At 33.4% G+C, this 22,481-nt stretch overlaps 1 protein-coding gene and 1 pseudogene across 3 annotated transcripts; both read right to left on the bottom strand.

The window, feature by feature from the left end:
* Positions 1-1,014: 1,014 nt before the first annotated feature.
* On the bottom strand, positions 1,015-6,364 carry LOC146918762 (kinesin-like protein KIN-14R). 2 transcript variants are annotated; one of them, XM_085720373.1, is made up of 10 exons: positions 6,126-6,364; positions 5,593-5,688; positions 3,298-3,903; positions 2,764-3,114; positions 2,318-2,591; positions 2,077-2,238; positions 1,745-1,960; positions 1,557-1,594; positions 1,303-1,469; positions 1,015-1,218 (listed from the first exon to the last, which is right to left on the bottom strand). In XM_085720373.1, exons 3-10 carry the CDS (start codon positions 3,833-3,835, stop codon positions 1,087-1,089), a joined length of 1,878 nt encoding a protein of 625 aa, XP_085576499.1. In that variant the 5' UTR covers positions 3,836-3,903; positions 5,593-5,688; positions 6,126-6,364; the 3' UTR covers positions 1,015-1,086. The 2 variants fall into 2 exon arrangements, with proteins under 2 accessions (XP_085576499.1, XP_085576500.1); XM_085720374.1 differs by having other exon boundaries at positions 1,309-1,469.
* A 9,414-nt stretch (positions 6,365-15,778) lies between these two features.
* Positions 15,779-22,220, bottom strand: LOC146918761 (histidine kinase CRE1-like; annotated as a pseudogene). The gene is made up of 10 exons (XR_015016707.1): positions 22,081-22,220; positions 20,997-21,384; positions 20,648-20,872; positions 20,486-20,550; positions 19,918-20,094; positions 19,600-19,812; positions 18,714-19,438; positions 17,969-18,456; positions 17,344-17,545; positions 15,779-16,285 (listed from the first exon to the last, which is right to left on the bottom strand). The product of XR_015016707.1 is annotated as a histidine kinase CRE1-like (transcript).
* Positions 22,221-22,481: the final 261 nt, after the last annotated feature.

Below are 22,481 nucleotides of genomic sequence, written 5' to 3'. Positions count from 1 at the left end.
ATCAGAAGGATCCAAAGCAACAAAACTTTGAGAAGCCGGGCTCTATGTGCTTGAATGAACTTGTATCTTTTGTTCCCCGTTTGTTCTTGGAACTTTGAAGCCAAAGGGTGGTGCTGATTTTGCATCTTCATCTTCAAGATAAGACCCATTACAACACCAGCTAACACTAAATATCTTTCTTTCTGCTTATTTCTCTGAACTCTTCATATCTATGGAAGTCCCAAAAAATACTCAATTAACTAGCTTACTTTGCTTAAAGTGTAAAGTAGTCCTAAAATCTCAGATACTTTACTTTTATCTGATGGTTGAAAGAAAAAGCTCATAGAACAAAAAACCAAGTACAGTATTATTACAGCATTGTTTTGCGTGATTCAAACCAAACCAAAACCTCTTAGCCTAAGAGTCTTAGGAAACAAGAATCAAATCAAAAAAGCAAAACCAAGCATGATGAATGATTGAGCAAAATTCTTTTTCATTTCTCTCTCTCTCTTAAGAAGCAAAGACCATTTCAAAAATTACACAGAAAATTCGACAATAAAAAAAGGAAAGAAAGGGAAAGAGAGAGAGAATTAAAAAGAAGGGAAATTGAGACAAGCTTGGGTCTCAAAAGATGGAAAAACAGCTCAAATTCCAAAGAAGCACCTTCTCCATTCTCTCAACAGCCAATATTTGTGCATTTTAATGAATAAAATTCAAGAGAGTACTAATCATGCTCTCTAGGCGCGAAACCAGTCTTTGCTCAAAGACAAAAGCACGTTCACACTTTTTATTGTTTCATATTTTAATCAGAAAAACCAAACATTGACTTAAAAAAAACACAGCGAAGCACACACAAAACCCAATGAGTAAGAGGGTTGTTAGAGAAACAATGTTTACCTGTATAGGAAAGAGATAATGGCTAAACAGTGGACCCGGTTGAAACCAGATTGGTAGTTGGTTCGTCTTGATCTGCACCTCTCTCTTTCTGGACTAGATTTTGTTTTTTATACAACCTTTTTATATGTGCTTTGTTACTTTTTTTTTTCCTTTCTTTCTTTATTTTACAAGTACAAAAAACATAACTGAAACTAAATCGATCGGAGAGTTCTACCGGAACCGCCATTGCGACGAGGACATCGGCGGATTTAACGGAGGCTTTGTGCGGCTTTTACCTATATCAGGTGTGGCCGTCACCTTACCTTTTACATTACTTCTGCACTCACTTCGTTCTTTGTCAAGCTATACCAAAGAAAGAATACATCATAAATTGTTTATAAGGCATGGGAAATAAATTTAATTCGTTATAGTAAATCAGCAACCTACCATTACCTTCGATTTTTGAAGGTCAACTGTATCAATTTGCTTCTTAACAGGACCTAACTCAATGCGCTTCACTCTCGTTGCAAAATTAAGTGAACTCAGAGTCTCACTGACGTCCTGGTCTGATGGACTCACATGCAAAAATAGTGCAGTTTTTGAGGAGTGTCCTCCTGCAGTATGATGCAGAAAAATATGATGGACTTACCAATATAATCCTAAAAATGAACAACAGAGAAAGCTGCAATAGGTAGACATACCTAGTGAGTCTTGGAGTAAATGTGTCAATTTAGAATTCCTGAAATATCCACACACAAAAAAAAAAAAAAAAAAAAAAACCATTGTTCAACCTTCTGATTTATATCCACACAAAAAAAAAAAAAACCATTGTTCAAACTTCTGATTTACATATCAAGATGGGTAACAGTAAAGAGAGTAATGGGTATACCTATACGGAATATGAGTTTTCTTAGAACCTAAAGCAGAAATCACATCTCCAAGAGCAGAAAGAGAACGATTGATATTTTGTGCCTCCTTACGCCGCTCACCTTCCAGATCAGTCTTTGCAAGTCTCTCACTACCTGCCAAATCCACAAGCCAAAGTTTGCTCGTGGTACACTCGCCATTCATCAAATTCTTAGTCTTTACTGTTATACATAGCACGCTGAACAAGAAACAAGTGATTATTGGTAAGTATAGAAAAAGAAAAAATGGCACTTATGTAGATTTCCTAAGACTAGAAATTGTAAAAAAAATAGGGAAAATGCATGAGCTTGGTACCCATGAGATCTACTGCTCTCCTCATTGATGTTATTACTTCCAACTGCTCTAGCATTGCTTCCAGTCTGCAGTACCTTCAACATGTCACTCAGGTCATCAACCTTGGCTTCTACAACACCAGGGACATGATGATGTCCTTCAAAATTTTGTTTTATCTCCAACCTAACAAAAAATTTCAGTAACTCATTTCAGTAGTTCACATTCAGGTGTGGAATATAATGACAAACTCAACAAAGATTACCTTTTTGATGTTGGTCCTGTAGCCAGCAAATCTCTTATCTGTTCGTTATAGACCTCAACAACGCTAACAGATATGTCGTATGAAAATGTTTCCCTCCTCTCGTTACTAATTCTAAACAAATACTCTAGAGTCCTGTAATTAACCCCTCGGTTATTCTTTGTTCCTTCCATTGTATATGTTTTTCCAGACCCTGTTTGCCCATAAGCAAAGATGCAAACATTGTAGCCATCAAGAACAGAGATAACCATTGGTGATGCATCAGCAAAAACATCCACTGTTAAACAAAGCAAACACTTTTTTTATAAAACTTCCAACTGTGTAAATAATAATAATAATAAAGATGATAATTCATGATAATGATAATAATAATAATAATAATCAAAACAATAATATGAACTAACATGACAACAATGACTATTAGTTCTTGTATTACACTCTATGCATACCTTGATCATCTTTTGGTGTATAAACCCTGTTAAATCTAAAAATTTTGGAGTTGTGCAAAATTCTAAGACATCCCTCCTTTGCTGCATCGAAATCCACAACAGTTTTACACCCAGCCGACATTTCATCACTACTCAATGGTCGACAGCGGCAAAAAACCCTAATGTTCCCTTTGGCCTCTTGAACTTCATTGAAGAGTTTCCTTCTCTGTTCATGTAAATTGTTCAACGCTTCTTCCAATTTCTTGATGTGTTCACCTTGTTTCTCCACAGTTTGAATATGCTTCATTTGTAAACTGCTCAATGTTTCTTCCAATTTCTTGATGTCTCCAGCTTGTTTCTCCACATTATGTTCTGACAAACAAATTGAAAATACAATTAGTGTGATGGCATTGAAATGGAGCTATGAAGCACGGACACTCCTCGGACTGGGGGTGTCCCGGTGTGTCCGACACCGACACGACACCTATGGTTTGTGTCTGTGTCCGTGTCTCAAATGCATAATAGATTTTAACGAATTTATAACAATATTCTTACTCGTTTCAATGAGTTCACTCCTCAGCTTTTCTAATATCTCAGCACAACCACCATGTACATCTCCACCGCCAACTTCAACACCATCCATCCTCATTTGTCCACCACCATCTACAGCCTCATTGCCACCGCCGCCAACTTCAACCATGGACCTAATTCTTTTGGACCTTCTCCTTTCCCCACCACCACCTACTACACCATCGGTCTTCCTTTCGCCACCACCACCTTTAGCTCCGGTGCCACCGCCACCGCCAACTTCAACACCATCCATCCTCATTTTTCCACCACCATCTGCAGCCTCGTTGCCACCACCACCAACTTCAACCATGGCCCTAGTTCTTTTGGACCTTCTCCTTTCCCCACCACCACCTACTACACCATCGGTCCTCCTTTTGCCACCACCACCTTCAACACCGGTGCCACTGCCACCGCTAACTTCAACACCATCCTTCATCCTTTCGCCATCGCATCGAGCTCTAATCCTATTCGATCTCCTGGGTTTTCCAATCGGATATTGAATGCTTGGATATCTATTAGGCATGGTCTCAGCGAAGAAGAAAGGATATTCACTTTGCAACTTGTTGATGCTTCAATATGGTGAACTTGAACCTTCAGTTACAAAAAAAGCAATGAAAAATAATCATCAATGATAGTTATACTCAATATTGAAGAGAATAACTTAGCAGATAGCAGATAGCAGAAAAGGTAGTGTTAAGTGATAGTTACTCTAAGAATATCTAAAAAATAGAAGTTTATAGAGGGAATCACGCGTGGGAAGCTACAAATTCAATTAATAAAGGAAATGTAAATATGTCACAAGTTTCCTCACCTTCTATAAGAACAATATTCTTCATTATTAATTTATGAAAGTAATATTTAAGCTCATAAACCTTAGATTCACAAAAACAACTATATCGTGACACACTTTTGTTTTATATTCCTACATTCACACACCAACTCTATCATGCCATAGTGTGTGGTCCATTAAATTTTTGTCTTTTGCTATCTAGACTAGAATAGAAGAACTATTCTAAGTGTGACACATTTTTGGCACTTTCTTGTGTGCTACTGCTATATATCTAGACTATACATGTGTATGAGAAAGTACAATGTAACTTCATAATTCCAAAAGGACAAACTTAATAATGGATTAAACATGAATGTAGATAGATAAATAACAACAAATGCAATCATTCAACAAGGAAATAAAATAATTGAACATTCACTGTATGCCTTTCCCTACATCCATCAAGATAGCTCATGAAAACAAATTATCCAAAAACATAGTCAATAACACAATTAACATGGTTTGATCAGTCTGCAAGGCAAGTTTTAACACAATTAACATGGTTTAATCATTGAGGTGATGACAGCAAGCTGTAACATAATGCAACTGACAGCTGCTGATGACAGCACCAGTACATGCTAAATGTTGAAATGCTAGATAAAAGGAAATTGAGTTTCTGGTAGAGATGCAACAATTGAGAAAAATTCAGAGAATTTCAATGGAAAGAATCAATTTCCTGATTTAATTGAGGCAATATTGGAGCTTATATCAAGTAATAGCTATAAGATGAGAGAAGCATGATATTATTGACATGGTGTTATTGATTATCACTAAGTGAATCATTGGACCAAAGCAAAGTAGTACAAATTTAAACAAGAAAATAGTTTGACAATTCACAACATTCATGAACAATCTCAATTTAAAAACAATACATTCATAATGAAAGAAATCAGCATCATGAATACCTGCAACTTTATCAGCTTAAAAGGAATGATATTTTCGATAGCGTAGTTTGACTCATGATATACGAAATGTTAAACTTTTAAACCAAAAAACTACCAAAGGAAATAAGGTATGGTATGTTAACTAGATCAGAAAACACATTTTCATAAAATACTTCTAAAGAAAACACTTGGAATTTATTGAAATCAATCCATATTTAGCAATTGATATGTATGGTTTAATCAGTCTGCAGGGCAAGTTTTTACACAATTAACATGGTTTAATCATTGAGGTGATGACAGCAAGTTGTAACATAATGCAACTGACAGCTGCTGATGACAGCACCAGTACATGCTAAATGTTGAAATGCTAAACTAGATTATCAATTAAATTCTCATTGCAATATATAAATAAGAAGTTTAGAAAAATAGCATCAGCATAAATAACACCTACAAACCATATAGACTGATACACGGATAGGTTAAAATATGTTTTCAAAAGTCTCTACATGCAACCACATCCAAATTTCTAGACAGCTCAAGGTAAAATCAGAACAAACATTTTCTGACCTTCAACCTCTGCTTCAAAATCCTCTTCTTCCTCTGAATCTGAACAGTCTTAGGCCACTTGTCGAATCTGGTCAAATCCCTCTTCTTCTCGAATAGCTTCCATTCATCCAAAACAACCAATAAGGACATTAGATTTGATATGAACACGTTGAGTATAAAAAATAAACTTAATCATTTTGTGCTCACTACTAAAATGGGTTTTGATAACGTTAAAGTTAAATTACAACACCAATCAAAACAAAACAGGCCCTGAGATAAGTCAAATAAGTCAATTATTCCACTACAAAACTTATTCCACTAAATAAGTTCAAATAAGTAAACTGAAACAATCCAAACAGGACCTGAGATAGCAAATATCAGATAATTTGAAATGTGATATCAACATAACTAGTAAATCTAATGAATGCATGATACAAAAACAGAATTTGGAATTAATCAAACAAATTTAGCAAAAGTTATGACAATTGAATATAGAATCCTTAGGGTTTGAGAGTATAAACCCTAATCAAGAGTTTTCGAAGCAATCGAAATACCTTGTGAGAGAGAAAACGACTACGTTGCAGAGAAGAGAGAAAAAACGAGCTTCAATCGGAGCTTCCAATGAAATTTGCGAAGTGAAAACGGCTACGTTGCAGAGAAGAGAGCTAAAGATCGGAACCTCAACGAGCTTCAATTGCCATTTTCGAGCATCAGATCGGAAGAGCGGAAAAATCGCAATGGAGCTTTGTTGTGTCTGAAAAATCGCAATGGAGAAAGAGTCTGAAAGGAGATTAAACGGGCTTATGTGTCTGAAAGGAGATTAAAGAGAATTGCTCTTCTTACACCATTTTTTGCTTATTCCCAACACAAAATACTCCGGTGTGAGTTGAGAATACACGTGTGTGGGTTAACTCACGCTAGGCTATTTTGTTGGGAACGAGCGAAAAAATGCTAGGATAAGAGCCGTACCCGAGATTAAATGGGCTTATTTTTTTTTATAAGTTATAAATGTGTGTCACTATTTTTATAAGTTATAAATGCTAGGAGTATTTTGTCAATATTTTTGTTATATTATTTTTTGATAGAAATTTGTATTTATCAAAATTGCGTCACTAAAATATTATTTTTCAAAATATATTAACATTGAATATGTATGAAAAAATAATCACAATCGACAAAAATAGTTTGATATTTTATTTGAACTTAAATTTAACATTATAAGAGAAATACTAACTTGTATGATGATAATAATAAACTACTTCTCCTAAAAATATTAATAATAAATTTATATTAAATGAATGATACTCAGAGCATATAGACGTACATTAAGGCATGATTTGATTATAGTTACACCAGAATATTACAAAAATATTGATTATATTAAAAAATTTGTGACCAAACTATTGGCCAATATATTACAAAAATATTGATTATATTAAAAAATTTGTGACCAAACTATTGGCCAATAATTTGTTTAACGACCGAAAAAATGATTGAAAAATTATTTAAGGATTGTAATATTGGTCGAAATTTCGGTCGCTAAAATATGAAATATCAAAATTGATTGCATTTTTCGTCGCTATTTGTTTAGCCCAACTAAAAATCTATTCATAGTCCGTCGTTGAACTCAGAAACTAAACAATCAAACATGCATATAGATATTTAGATAATAAATTTTAGAATATATGTAAATATTAATAGTTAATTTATTAGATTAATATTTCCATCAATTTATTTTTTAGTTAATTCAAAACAATTTAGTTATCCGACCCTCCAATTTTAAAAGATAATATGTATGAAAAATTGTGGATAATTGATTATTTTATACTTTTTAAAAAAGATTTTGATATGAACAAACCTTGAGGGACATGTGGTTTGTGACACCCTATTTTTTTATGCATTATTTAGTGTGTTTTTGCGGTATTTTACTCTGAATTAACTGATAATTAAATTCTTTTCTAGAGAGTGAATTTAGGAAAAATAATGTTATATATTAGTACTATAATATCATAACAAGCTATGATAAAAATTTCAGCTTAAAATTCTACCGGATTTCAGACAGCGATTTTCTCGACTGTATAAATTTTATTACCGAAATAAATAAATAAATATATTTTTGAAACCAGAAAAATATATATAATATGATTATATGATTAAAAACATTGATTAAAGAAAATATAAATTAATACTAGGATAAGAATTGTACAGCAGTAATTAGATAAGAACTACATTAAACACATCAACGTGGCTTACTGCCTTACTTCTTTCAGAAACTCTAAACGTGGCTTTTATGTTGCCCATTCAAAGCCTTTTCACTTCTTCTATAAATAGGCTAGGACACTCTTAGGGCCTGTTTGGTTCAGCTTCTGCCCAGCCAAAAGCAATTCTCTACAGTGCCAAAAGCAATTCTAACCAAAAACAACGTGTTTGGTTTGACTTTTCAGAATTGCTTTTATCCTTCAAAAGCAATTCTCCATGAAGCTACAAATCCTAGCTTCTAGCTTTTCTAGAATCAATTATAAACAATAAATATTATATTTTATTATTACAACCTATTATTTTCTTTTATTGCCCTTTATCAATTCTCCTTCTTTATCAATTCTCCTTTAGCTATGTCTATTTTAGTAATTATACATTCAAAAGCAATTCTACATAATTGTATCCAAACACAAATCAGTTTGTTTAATCAATTCTACATAATTGTATCCAAACATAAATCAATTCTCTCAGAATCAATTCTGTCAGAATCAATTCTATCAGAATCAATTCTGTCAGAATCAATTATATTCAAAGCTGAACCAAACACACACTTAGTTCACTCACACACAACTATCATTATCTATCATTATCAGAGACCTCAAGGTTTATACTCTCTTTCCTTCTCTTTCTATTCTTTGTTTTTGTTTTTACTAGTTTATTCCTTGTCAAACCTTTGACTACTTAGAAGACTACAAGTCCTATTCAATATCACATTCAATAACTTATGTTAGTTTGGTTTGCTTTTATTAGATCTAAAACAAGAACTTTCACCAACTTAAGTCCTTTATTTATTCCTGAAAAATGATTTCATAGGCACATATACACTGTTGAATACCAATATGTACCTTACATGAGTAATCTCTACATAAACCAGTTTTATTTTTTAGCGTGAAAAACCCATCTATAAAATGATGTTTTGGAACTCCAAAAGATTAGTGATCATGTTTGACATACTAATTTCTATTAAAATGAAAACATACAGTGCATGTTAATATATATAGAAGAGTAGTTATTTTCTGCATGGCTATAAATGAAATGAAATAAAATAAGATATTTCCTTATAGCTACAACAACACAGTAGAGTATTATCACTTGATTCACTAATTTAGTCAAGTTAAGATGCCTATATTTCTAGTAATAAATTGGAGCTACAGATCTGACTTATATATTTAATTTTTCTTTTAACTAGGAGGTACTCATGTGTTTGTAAAACAAGATTAATAAATCTAAGTTAGAAATAAATTTAAACTGTTTAGAATATTTGTTAACATAGTAGTAGCTATTAGAAGTTATTTTTAAAAGTTTTATTAACTCATAATTATTTATGGAAGTTTTGGTTAAAACTAGTAGAAAATTCATCATGTTAAAATTTCTAAAGTTATTCTTTTAGAATAAGAAAGAATAAACTGATATCACCACTTGTATTAACTAGTTCATTTTAGCTATTGGAAAAATTGTCTTTAGAATTTTTTCAATGTCCATGCTGTTACGTTCCAAATATATAGTTAACTCTATAATTCTTAAATATTTAGCATTTAATAATTAGTGTTTATTACAATGATAGCTAGTTAAGAGATAGTTATTTTGATGAGTAATTAGGCGTTGAAGAAGGTGATTACTCAAGATTTGAAAAGCTAAAAGGTAAGGGGATATACTTTAGAGAACGCCCAAGATATATATGTATATTATCACATGAGATTAAGAAAATTTGTGTATGTAATTGTAGTATTAATCTGTTTTAAATATATATTATTAATGAGCAAATTTGATTATTTATATTATCTATTAAATTGGACAGTAAGTAGAAAGAAGAAATTTTAGAAAACATTCTAAATATTATGCATACATATATATATGATAAGTAATCAGTTAAACGTGGTGTTGTATGTATATATAATATGTTTTTCTTAATTTATTTTTCTTATAACTAACTCACAGTTATTATTATTAATTTTTATTTGAAGAAATTTCTCTTAAAGGTATATTTATGACTTTTGACAATTAAATTGTTAAGTTGGTTGTTGATGAAAATAGTTGTGTTGAAGATTTACAAAAATAATAATTTTTGTAAAGAGTAATACAGGTTGTTTCTTATAATACGATAACGTATATAAGACTGAGGATAGGTTCGGTTGGGTCGACTACAGACCTTCTGGGGGTCACAGGCGTTTTGAACTCCTACCAATAGTTAGTGATAGCTTCTCTGACTGGAGGAAATCATAATACCCGACGCAGTGATACCTGACTGTGCAGGACTATCTATAATAAGGTGCAGCGATCGGGCCAGAATGGTTGGAGTAGAGATTATATAACTACTCATTGCAAACAATCATGTTATGGCAGTTGAGACGGCCTTACACTCATAATAGAGGTCTCCATGGAGTAGGTTTAACCAAGATGCTACTAACAAGTCAAAACTATAACCCTTGTATTGATTATGATAAAGTGTTAAGTGATCTTTGTTTTGACTAACTTTGATGTGTGTTGTTGCCATGAATTTTTGTGTTCATAATTGATTTATATTTTCTTGTGATTTATTAATTTCTACGTGGTCAGTTATTTGATTTTTGCAGGATTTAATGGTGAAAGAAATTACATGTATAATTGTTGTATATATTTCTTTATTTGAAAAACATTACATGTAACTATAAAATATTATGTATCATCATGTAATATTATTAGCATTTAGTTAACCTTGTGTGCGAGTATTTCACCCTTACAATTTGCAGATAATGTCGGGGGAGTCATTGAGTCACTCGAGGACCCGAAGGATTGAGTGTTTGGAGGAAATAGGAGATGCAGTTTGGGAATTGGATATGGCGTCCCAAACACTGATATGCACAGGAATAAGTAGGACAACCATAGGAATTGAAGGACTAGTTATCTCTTCTTCTATACACCATGTCACTTTGGAAATGGTTATGCCTTTAGAATTAATGTTGGTCGCGAACGGGAATCTCCCAGATGGTCATTAGTAGCTTTGTCAAATATGTAAATATTGACTTTAGTGGGTTAGAGCTGTGGAGTTATTTCAAGTACTTAGTAGACTAAATGACTCTATTCTCGTGTGATCTCTCCTTATGTTTAATTAGTTTGACTTAAGTATGATGTACTTTAACTTGCAGATGTTTGTAAAATATTTAACTACCCTCACAAGCCTGAGTATGTAAGCTTAAGGGCAAGATAATTAACGTCGTGTAGAATATATTGATGCATATTTTATATCCTTGTGTTTTATTTATTTTTATGTTTTACGATCAAGAGCTAAGACTTTTATTAAAAAAAAAAATGCAAGAAAGATATTTATTTAAATTAAATTTTTAGTAACCAAATTAATTTACTAGTAAAAGTAAGATTTATGAACTTAATTCGCTTTAGACACTCAAGTATTAAGACGTAACACCATTTTCTATCGTTACGGAAAATGGGGCATTACATGGTTAGTCTTATAGCAAATGTATACACATGAACAAGAACAAGTACACTACACACCAACAACCATATCTGAAATTGCCTTATCGAGGGTGTATGTGTATGTCTGTGGTGTGTCCATGAGACCATGACCATGTAGCTCTATGTGACGGTCACCTAAGCTTCACGAGTTATGTGGCCTCTATGGTTGAGCTACAAATCAATGGTGTAGCTAATTAAGAGTGTTGATATGTGAATCACCTTAGGTGGACGTACCACTCTCCTACCACTCATACTTGGCAAATGTAACAATAAAAAATTCTACCTAATACATGTCATTCCAAAAAGAAAAAGAAAAAAGAAATGAATGGAATGTTCTCTCTCTCTCTCTCTCTCTCTCTCTCTCTCTCTCTCTCTCTCTCTCTCTCTCTCTCTCTCTCTCTCTCTCTTCTACAGTCGTGTCTCTTTCTCTTCCACCCCTGTTCCGTTTCATCCACCTTTGCCGGAGAGAAGATTTCCTCCACCATTTTCGTCGACGTCCCACTTGATCTGTCTCATTCCAGCCACTGTCGCCTCACAATCACCATTGCGTCATCATCTCACATTCATCGCCGCCTCCTTTTTCCCTCTCTCTCTCACCGTTGGAAACATCTTAGACGCAAACAGATAGCAAATGTGGTGGTCAAATCCCCTAATGTGTTTGGGTATTGGCTATCACTGTTCTCTTGTTACACTCTGGGCAACTTGAATTTTTAGTAGTCTTTTTGTCACACCTTATGCTGAAGGGATTACAGTGATTTTGTTAATATAATTCATTTTGGCTTGTTAAAAAAATCATTGCTTGTTTGGAAAAAAAATTGTGCATTTTGTGAGAGAAGATTATCAGCGAAGGAAATTATACGTACGATCGCTTCCTACCTTTTTTGAAACCTTACGTGGCAAGAAATTCTCAATGAATAAAAAAGAACATTTTATGTGGCAGAAAAATCATAACGCGCACTAAATTGCAAAAATTAATGGCTTAGCATGACTTGCTTCAACTAAATTTGCTCTAGAAAACAATCCTTAAGAAAAATATACAAAACTAATATTTTGCTATTTAACTAAAAACAATACAAATATATTTTCCTTCAAAAAAAACAATACAAATATAACTCCTTTTAATTTGATCAATAAATATATGTAAACGGTAACAATATTGTAATTTTTTTAGGCAAACAATATTGTAGGCATGAATAAAAAAACATTATCGAGTATGAGAGAAATTATTTTTTTCTTTAAACAAACAACTCCTTTAACTATTAATTTAAATATCTAATTTTTTTTTGAATAAATTAATTTAAAGATCTCACTTTGGCCCCATTAAGATAAGAACATACAATACTTACTTTTGTACAAACTGTATTACGGATTAATCACATAATATGTTGACAAACTTATTGTCATTCCTCTCAAAAAAAAACTTATTGTCATATTGCTATCAATCAAAGATTTTTTTTTGCTATCAATCAAAGATTTTTTTTTTTTAAAACTCGGTATCCGATCCAATAATCGACTAATCCGAGGGGACCAATCCCACCGCCCACTTGCGGGGGCCCCGTTTAAAGCCAGAGCAAGCTCTGTATGGACTTAGCCCACCGAAATTGGCACCAGAGGGAATCGAACCTGAGACCTCTGGAAGCGCAAACTCCAAGATCCCAAGCCAACCACTAGGCCAACCCCAAACGGGTTTATCAATCAAAGATTAATTAACCATAAAGTACAAAGATTTGAAATATCCTTTATCTCTCAAAACATATAATAATTTTTAAAACTAATCTTTTTTTATTTGGGTCCATACTTTACTTAGCGACATATGGTTTGTTAGTAACAATTACTCTTCTACTTTCTCACAAAAGGAACTTTTTGATCAATTTTTTAATAAAATACATGTTCAAAACAAAAATATAGCCTTGGTATCATATATTAATATTACTCAACATACAGTTTTTACATCAATCTCACCAATTATGGCATCTAAGGTATCAAAAGTAAAAATATCTCATCTATGACATTGACTTGTTTTTTATTTGTCTATATATATAGAGACGCATTAAGAAGTATTGAATTTAAATTTTCATGCACTATCTGTTTGTAAGTAAAAACTAATTGAAGTTATATAGTGTTAAAAGTTTCACATTGTCTTTACATCATTGGTCATAATCAATCGCATGATTAAAAGTCAAATAATTTGACAATTATGACTTACACTTACTATGCATATAAATTCCTCATAAATTAAATCTAAAGTTCTAACTATGAAATAAATAATCACTGCAGCTGTTACTAGATGATGTCAATCGTAGATATGCGTCCAACAACAACTCCGTTTAAATGATATATTAAATTTAAATTACGAAATTCCAAATACTTAAATATTAATTGATATAAAATATATTATGAATTAAGAATACTCCGTTTTGTCATTTTATATTTATCAGCTAGTTGAACCAATAATCTTACCAAACACTTCGGTTAGCTTATCAACTATCAGTCATCGACTAAAACTATCTACAATTTTTACCAATGAATGAGAGGCGGAATGAGACAGTTGAGTTTTTATATGAGATAAGCAAAGGTTCTTGGAATGTTGGTGGAAATAACCTAGCAAATAACTAGAATTAGAATGCTTATCATGTGTTATATATATATATATATATATATATATATATATATATATATATATATATATACACCCACTAGTTTTTATTAAGGTGTGTTTTAGCAAAGATATAACTAAAAAGTTGTTAAATGCACCTTAAGGTGAATGTTACTAAAACACACCTTCTTAAAAAAAAAAAAGTGGGTGTATGTTAGCAACTCCTATAGGCATTTGCTAGAATACACCCATTTATTTTTTAGAATGTGTGTTTTAGCAAGTTATAACTAAAAAGTAGTTAAATGCACCTTAAGGTGTAGCTTGCTAAAACACTCCCACATAAAAACTAATGGGGATGTTCTAGCAAATCCCTATAAATATAGGGTTATGATAGAAGACAACTTTTATGAAGGTGTCTTTTATCAAGTTACTCTATGAGCATTTGCGAAAAGACACCAACTTACTTTTATGAAGGTGTCTTTTAGCAAAGTTATAACTAAAAAGTGAAAATCACACCTTAAGGTGTGACTTGTTAAAAGACACCACCAAAGGGTGGCTTGTAACAAAACCCATATATATATATATATATATATATATATATATATATATATATATATATATATATATATATATATATATGATTTTGCTAGAAGACACCTTTTATGAAGGTGTCTTTTAGCAAGTTTATAACTAAAAAGTGGATAATCTCACCTTGAGGTGTGAGTTGCTAAAAGACACCTTCATGAGTGGCTTCAAGCAAAAGCCATATATATATATATATATATATATATATATATATATATATATATATATATATATATATAGGGTTATGTTACAAGACACCTTCATAAAAAGTAGTGTGGTGTCTTTTATCAAGTCACACCTCAAGGTGTGATTTTCACTTTTTTAGTTGTAACCAGGGACGGACCCAGAAATTTTCCGCTGTGTGGGCCGCATATAATATTTTAGTCTTTAAAGCATGAGTGTATACTTGTATTTTTAAGAAATGTACATCATATTGTTCTATGTGGGTTTTCATGTCATAATTTTTGAATGATTTTCTCACTTTCAATGCCAGTAAAACTATAAAATATCTAGGGTGCAATTGGTAGGAACATTGCGATATACAAGGGTCGGGGTTTGAACCCTGAATTCCTTACTTATTCACCTTAAGGGTGAATATTTAGTCATTAAACTACTTGATTAAAAATAAAAACTATTAAGAGTTTTTTTTGAAAGAACTATAAAAGATTTTTTGTTAATATAAAAGCATCTATTTTAATATAAGTAACCAAACAATCATTTAAATATTCATCTCTCATACAATTTCACAATTGATTTTTGATAATATTTGTATAACCGAGAGACATTAGCAAGAAATGTAGACTTTTGATGTATTAAAAATAATAGTTTATTGTTTTTATAGACAAATTTTATCATTCCCCATGCTTTGATATGTCCTAGTACATGGAAAGAAAAAAAAATTCTAAGTCAAGTGAGGGCCTAGGCCCACACACCCACCAACGTGGGTCCGTCCCTGGTTGTAACTTTGATAAAAGACACCTTCATAAAAAGTAGTTGGTGTCTTTTAACAAATGCTCATAGAGTAACTTGATAAAAGACACCTTCACAAAAGGTGTCTTCTATCATAACCCATATATATATATATATATATATATATATGTCTTTTTGGAAGAAAGATACACAAGCTAAATGGCATGTAGGACCTAAAAATTTAATTTTTATCATTATGTTTTCCTCGGTCCTTCTGCATTGTAAAAATGAGAAATTGTAGTAATAAAAGTGATCCTCCACAAATAAAAACAAGCAGTGGAATGGTTCACAAGTGTCGTTCCTTAGCTCTCAAGAGTCAAGACATCATATCAATAGACCCAATAGTAATAGTAATGTGAAAAACATTTGATTATAAATCATTGATTTTGATAATGTTAACGTGAACCACCAAGAGCGTGTTTATTCACAATTTTCTCAGACAATTATCAAAGGCAAAAGCAACACAAATCTCAAGTCACACAATAATCCGTTACTTAAAAAACTTCAGTTATTTATTTGGCACTAAAGATATATAAAGTAACCCAAGTTGAAAAATAACGAGTCTTTCTCCAAAAGAGCCAACGAGCACAGCAGCAATAGTGCCCAAATATCAGTCTCGCGCTTAGTTCTCTGAAAATATCACGCCAAAAGGCCCGATAAATTTATTTATTTTGACTCCAACTTTCAGGTTGGGTCTGCCGGAACGTGTCGGAGTCTAGATCAATCAACTCCATGAAATCCAAGTCGTCATGCCCCACAACATTACCCGTAGAAGCCAGTCCCCGTATGTGCTAAACTCCGCATTCTGGCCATCAAAAAGTCGGTTAAAAGTGCACCTTCAGCAATGTTTCCCTGACACCAATAAAAATGTCAACATTCAGTTACCCTTCAAGAAATCAAGGACTGTATGCATCACTATCATTTATTAAAATGGCGTTAACACTATGAGAAGACAATGCAAACTGCAGGGGATAGATAAAACAATAAGTCTACAAATATAAAAGAACACTAAAACCAGACATAAAAAAGAAACATCACACTGTTTCAAAATAAAACCAAGTACAAAGTTTTCTTCAACTCAATGATAGAAGCTGTGTCGATAACACTAATAGTGGCATTGACGGATTAACTGTTGCTTAATAAAATGCTAATAATGCAATAGTGCACCCAAGATTTTTATACTAAACACAACCTTCATCCTCTAATTACTCATATGAAACATAAGAAAAAAAATTCTAAAAACAAAAAGCTGAAACGTAGTGAAATAAGGATATACCCTGCAGTCGCTTTAATAAGCTCTTCTGTTGTTGGGTTGGGAGGGAGCTTAAATTTGTAAACAGGAAATGTTAAAACCACACCGAGATGATGAGAACCCAACAACCTAAAAGGGCCAGTCGGAACAACTTTCCCAGTAGCTCTAGCTCTAACTTTTTTATATATAGGAACTAGCTTACTTTGCTTAAAGTGTAAAGTAGTCCTAAAATCTCAGATACTTTTATCTGCTGGTTGAAAGAAAAAGTTCACAGAACAAAAAACCAAGTACAGTATCATTACAGCATTGTCTTGCATGATTCAAACCAAACCAAACCAAAACCTCTTAGCCTAAGAGTCTTAGGAAACAAGAATCAAATCAAAAAAGCGAAACCAAGCATGATGAATGATTGAGGAAAATTCTTTTTCATCTCCCTCCCTCCCTCCCTCCTCTCTCTCTCTCTCTCTCTCTCTCTCTCTCTCTCAAGAAGCAAAGACCATTTCAAAAATTACACAGAAAATTCGACAATAAAAAAATAAAGAGAAAAGTGACAAAGGCACAACTACAAATCTGCTAAATATCCACCAGTTCAATACTAACTAATACACATATATCTCCATATATGCTCATACAAAACAACTAAGAAAGAAATGACTACCTGAACAATTCCTTCCTCAAAAGGTTTTGAGACATAACCATCCATCCCACATTTCAAACACTCTTCATATGTAGCATGGATTACATCTGCTGTCATGGCCAATATAGGTAAACGGAATTCACTTTTCCTTTCACTACATTCACCATTCGTCTCCTCATTCGCCGTCCTCTCCATCTCCCGAATTCGACGAGTTGCTTCAAACCTGAAAATAATGTAAGTACATGATTTATAAAAAACAATATGGGTAAAAATAATATTCATGTGAATTAGAACAAACATAACATGTATAGAGGGTAAAAACATTATTCATGTGAATTAGAACACACATAACATGTGTAAATAGAGTTTATATACAAACAAAATAATTTGAATGTGAATTAGTTCATACATAACTTGTATAGCCAACATGCAAGTTACGTGCATTCAACTTACGTGGATATCATTGAATTTATCAGCAAGGCAACTATCGCGTAACTTGCATTCAACTTATGCAAGTTTTTTCTAATCGCGTAACTTGCATTCAACTTATGCAAGTTTTTTCTAAATCAGCAAAGGAACTATCATGTTATCTTCAAATAATACCAAAAAAAAAAAAAAAATTAATAATCGATGCAAACAAACATACCCGTCCATTTCTTGCATTTGAATATCCTTGAAGCAAGCATCAAACTTGTGAGGGAATAGAAGCATTTCAAGAGCAGCTTTGCCGCTGTCTGCACACTTCACATCCGCTCCAAAGTTTTTCAAGGCGCCAGCAGTCACTTCCATTGACATCAACCACTAAAATTTTCATTCCGCACAGAAGGCTTCAAACTGAAGTTGAACCATCAGGCATCTCTTTTCCCGGCTGTCTCTTCTTGCCTGTTCCCAAAACTTGCTGAAGGCAAGCTCCCACCATACTAGTTCTCAGTGGCTTCATCATCACTGTATCACTAAAACATGCGGATTTAGCTTTATCAAATTCGTCATTACTAATATTCGTAGCAAGAAGGATCATTTGAGGCATCTTAAATATATGTCCGTTCTGTTTCCAGTTGCCGCACACTGAAGATCCCGTCCTCTCCACAAACCCATGAATCTTTCTCAACAAAAATAATATCAGGGTGGAATAACCTGCCACAACCAAATATTTTAACTCATTTAATGAACTCAAGTATTGAACCACACAACAAGAACAAATGCAATTCTTCAAAGAGTTTAATTATGATAAATTGTTAGTGTATAATGTTTTACACGTTTTACACTGTCAACAAGTCACAGCCGATCATGTGTGACTTTAGATGGAATTATGATTGAACACATAGTCCTTAACTTTAATTCACTAAAAATAGCAATGTCATTAATTACAAAATGGAAAATTAAAAACTTACCCTGTGCTGGAAGCACCATTTTTCCCACACAAAGAAACAGCCTTATTGATGGCGTTTGCGACTTTAGCTTGTATCCCAAGTCTCTTCAAATGGTATCTAGTCACAGCAGCTCTAACAGGTTTCCCATCAACCACAACGGCTTTAAACCCTCTAAAACTGGATGGTAGATCTTCATAGTTAACCTTCTTCACCTCAGTTATTGGATTCTTCGTAAATATTCCAAAATCCGCGGTAAATGAAAAGGTACTTCCAACCTGCGGCCGGCTTATAAAGTTTATTTGACCGCCCATTAGTTCAGCTAGGCACTTACTGATACTCAAACCAATGCCGGTACCACCATAGTTTCTAGAAGTCGAGCTATCTGCCTTCACAAAAGGCATGAAAATTCTATCTTGGGCTGACAAACGAATTCCAATTCCAGTGTCTTCGACACAGACCCATCAAGGTGACTTGTTCATAAAAATCATTCGAGGCCACTTTTTTAGTTGAAGCATCGCAGAAAAACTCTTCATCAGCAATTAGGTGGTAAAAATTATTTCAGTTGTTGCTGATAAGCGTTTATCAGCAGCTTCATATCCACTTAGCGTTTTGAGATTACAACCGCCAGATGTATGCACAACTTCTTCGGATCCTCCATTTCGATAAGTCTCAAGCTTTCCATTTGTTGCGGGCTTTCTATTTTCAGCTAAATGAACTTTAACAAATATATGTCCTCGCTTATTGAACTGCATTATATTGAAGTTAATCAGAAATGAATCAACAAGTATCTAGCTATACAACAGCAAAAGTGTACTTGAAGGATTCGAATTTCAAACATTTCCAACATAACATGCATATTAGTAATGCAAATAACTTAGGGCATATAAAATCTGAAAATTCCACTTACTTTAACAGAGTTGCCAACTAGATTTGTTACAATTTGTCTGAATCTCCCATAACATTAATCTTAATCAGAAACAAACACTGCCAGTTATGAATTTTGGCTCGGTCAAGCACTTCATTTATTAATGCTATCAGAGCCTTCCCACACGCTTGAGCAGTCTGAGCATAGCCACGTTGGGTTGAGTTCAATTCTGAAAGTTTGATCATAAGCATCTTTCTGCTGAAAAAAATGCCGAAAGTCAGTTCCAGAAAATGTAATGACAGTAGCCAGAAAAACCTACCTACATGTCATTTGATGTTTCCTGTGTGGATCTCCAAAAACAAGTTACATTCATGGACAAGAGAAACATCACCTTCTTTGTATTGGTTGCCATACATGATTAGGGGATCAGTAGAGTTCGTGACATCATATACATTGACCAAAATTGCTTTATGACCAGCAAGTTGACCAAGTAAATTTTCCACAAGGGACTCCATATCAAAGGATCCTCCAACATACCTCCAATTAAAAAGTTAATTAATCACATGTTCTATTGAAATGCTTACAACAAAATATAACCAAATACAAGCCTTGTAACAGAAACAGTTTACTTCAACTCAATGATAGAAGCTGTGTCAATAACACTAATAGTGGCATTGACGGATTAACTGTTGCTTAATAAAATGCTAATAATGCACCTAAGATTTTTATACCAAACACGACCTTCATCCTCTAATTACTCATGAAACATAAGAAAAAAGATTCTAAAAACAAAAAGCTGACACGTAGTGAAATAAGGATATACCCTGTGGTCGCTTTAATGAGCTCTTATGTTGTTGGGTTGGGAGGGAGCTTAAATTTGTAAACAGGAAATGTTAAAACCACACCGAGATGATGAGAACCCAACAACCTAAAAGGGCTAGCCAGAAATGCTTTACCAGTAGCTCTAGCTATCATTATGTTCTCTCGGTCATCCTGCATTGCAAAAATGAGAAATTGTAGTAATAAAAGTAATCCTCCACAATTAAAAACAAGCAGTGGAATGGTTCACAAGGGTCGTTCTTTACCCTCAAGACATCATATCAATAGACTCAAGGTAAGAGACAGTTTCCTGAGCAAATGTGACAGGTGCAGACTCATCCCTAACCTGTGAAGCCTCTCTTTCCATTGTCTTTAAAACCACTCTATGCTGCTTCTCAAACCGCTTTCTTTCCGAGTTAACTCTTTGTGCATAGGCCACTCCACTCAGTAGCGGCCTTTCGAAAGCGGTCCTAGCCGTATATTCTGCAAAAGTTTCCTAAAGCATACATAAAGTTTCCTGAAGGGAAATCATCAAAGCATACATAAAATTTCAAAAACACAACAAAGATTGAGTATTTTTCATTTCCAACACAGAATGATCAAAACATTCAAGCACAAACCTGGTCAATGGCAGAAGGGTTTCTGTAGGATGGCTAGAGCATGAACATGGTTGACACTAACACTGAATTAGTCTTGCAACATTCTAGCCCTTTGATCACAAAGACTACCCAAAACCTCTTTCCTTCTCACTTTAGTATCCACATCCATTTTGCTGTAGATGCAATAACTAATTATAGCCATCAGAAGAATACAAAGCAACAAAAATTTGAGAAGCAGGGCTTTATGTGCTTGAATGAACTTGTATCTTTTGTTCCCCGTTTGTTCTTGGAACTTTGAAGCCAAAGGGTGGTGCTGATTTTGCATCTTCATCTTCAAGATAAGACCCATTACAACACCAGCTAACACTAAATCTCTTTCTTTCTGCCTATTTCTCTGAACTCTTCATATCTATGGAAGTCCCAAAAAATACTCAATTAACAGCACACAAAGTTTTTTATATATAGGAACTAGCTTACTTTGCTTAAAGTGTAAAGTAGTCCTAAAATCTCAGATACTTTACTTTTATCTGATGGTTGAAAGAAAAAGTTCACAGAACAAAAAACAAAGTACAGTATTATTACAGCATTGTTTTGCGTGATTCAAACCAAACCAAAACCTCTTAGCCTAAGAGTCTTAGGAAACAAGAATCAAATCAAAAAAGCAAAACCAAACATGATGAATGATTGAGGAAAATTCTTTTTCATCTCTCTCTCTTTCTTAAGAAGCAAAGACCATTTCAAAAATTACACAGAAAATTCGACAATAAAAAAAGGAAAGAAAGGGAAAAAGAGAGAGAATTAAAAAGAAGGGAAATTTAGACAAGCTTATGTCTCAAAAGATGGAAAAACAGCTCATATTCAAAAGAAGCACCTTCTCCTTTCTCTCAACAGCCAATATTTGTGCATTTTAATGAATAAAATTCAAGAGAGTACTAATCATGCTCCCTAGGCGCAAAACCAGTCTTTGCTTAAAGACAAAAGCACGTTCACACTTTTTATTGTTTCATATTTTAATCAGAAAAACCAAACATTGACTTAAAAAACACACAGCGAAGCACACACAGAACCCAATGAGTAAGAGGGTTGTTAGAGAAACAATGTTTACCTGTATAGGAAAGAGATAATGGCTAAACAGTGAACACAGTTGAAACCAGATTGGTAGTTTGTTCGTCTTGATCTGCACCTTTCTCTTTCTGGACTAGATTTTGTTTTTTGTACAACCTTTTTATATGTGCTTTGTTACTTTTTTTTTCTTTTCTTTCTTTATTTTACAAGTACAAAAAACATAACTGAAACTAAATCGATCGGAGAGTTCTACCGGAACCGCCATTGCGACGAGGACATCACGGATTTAGCGGAGGCTTTGTGCGGCTTTTACCTATATCAGGTGTGGCCGTCACCTTACCTTTTACATTACTTCTGCACTCACTTCGTTCTCTGTTCATGTAAATTGTTCAATGCTTATTTGTAAACTGCTCAATGTTTCTTCCAATTTCTTGATATCTC

This window comes from Medicago sativa, chromosome 6 (genome assembly GCF_051527215.1).
Source record: "Medicago sativa cultivar Bolivia chromosome 6, Bolivia_mono, whole genome shotgun sequence".
NCBI classification, from domain to species: Eukaryota; Viridiplantae; Streptophyta; class Magnoliopsida; order Fabales; family Fabaceae; genus Medicago; species Medicago sativa.
Note: the sequence above shows the minus strand (reverse complement) of the source record. Positions and strands in the feature narration are given on the sequence as shown.

Bases quoted from the DNA above. Each gene is read 5' to 3' on its own strand.
- LOC146918762 (XM_085720373.1), bottom strand. From the start codon at position 3,835: ATGCCTAATAGATATCCAAGCATTCAATATCCGATTGGAAAACCCAGG. The intron at 2,592-2,763 runs GTATGCATAGAG...TTTGTTTAACAG, and splicing joins TACACCAAAAGATGATCAAG to TGGATGTTTTTGCTGATGCA. The intron at 1,961-2,076 runs GTACCAAGCTCA...TTTCTTGTTCAG, and splicing joins GAGAGCAGTAGATCTCATGG to CGTGCTATGTATAACAGTAA.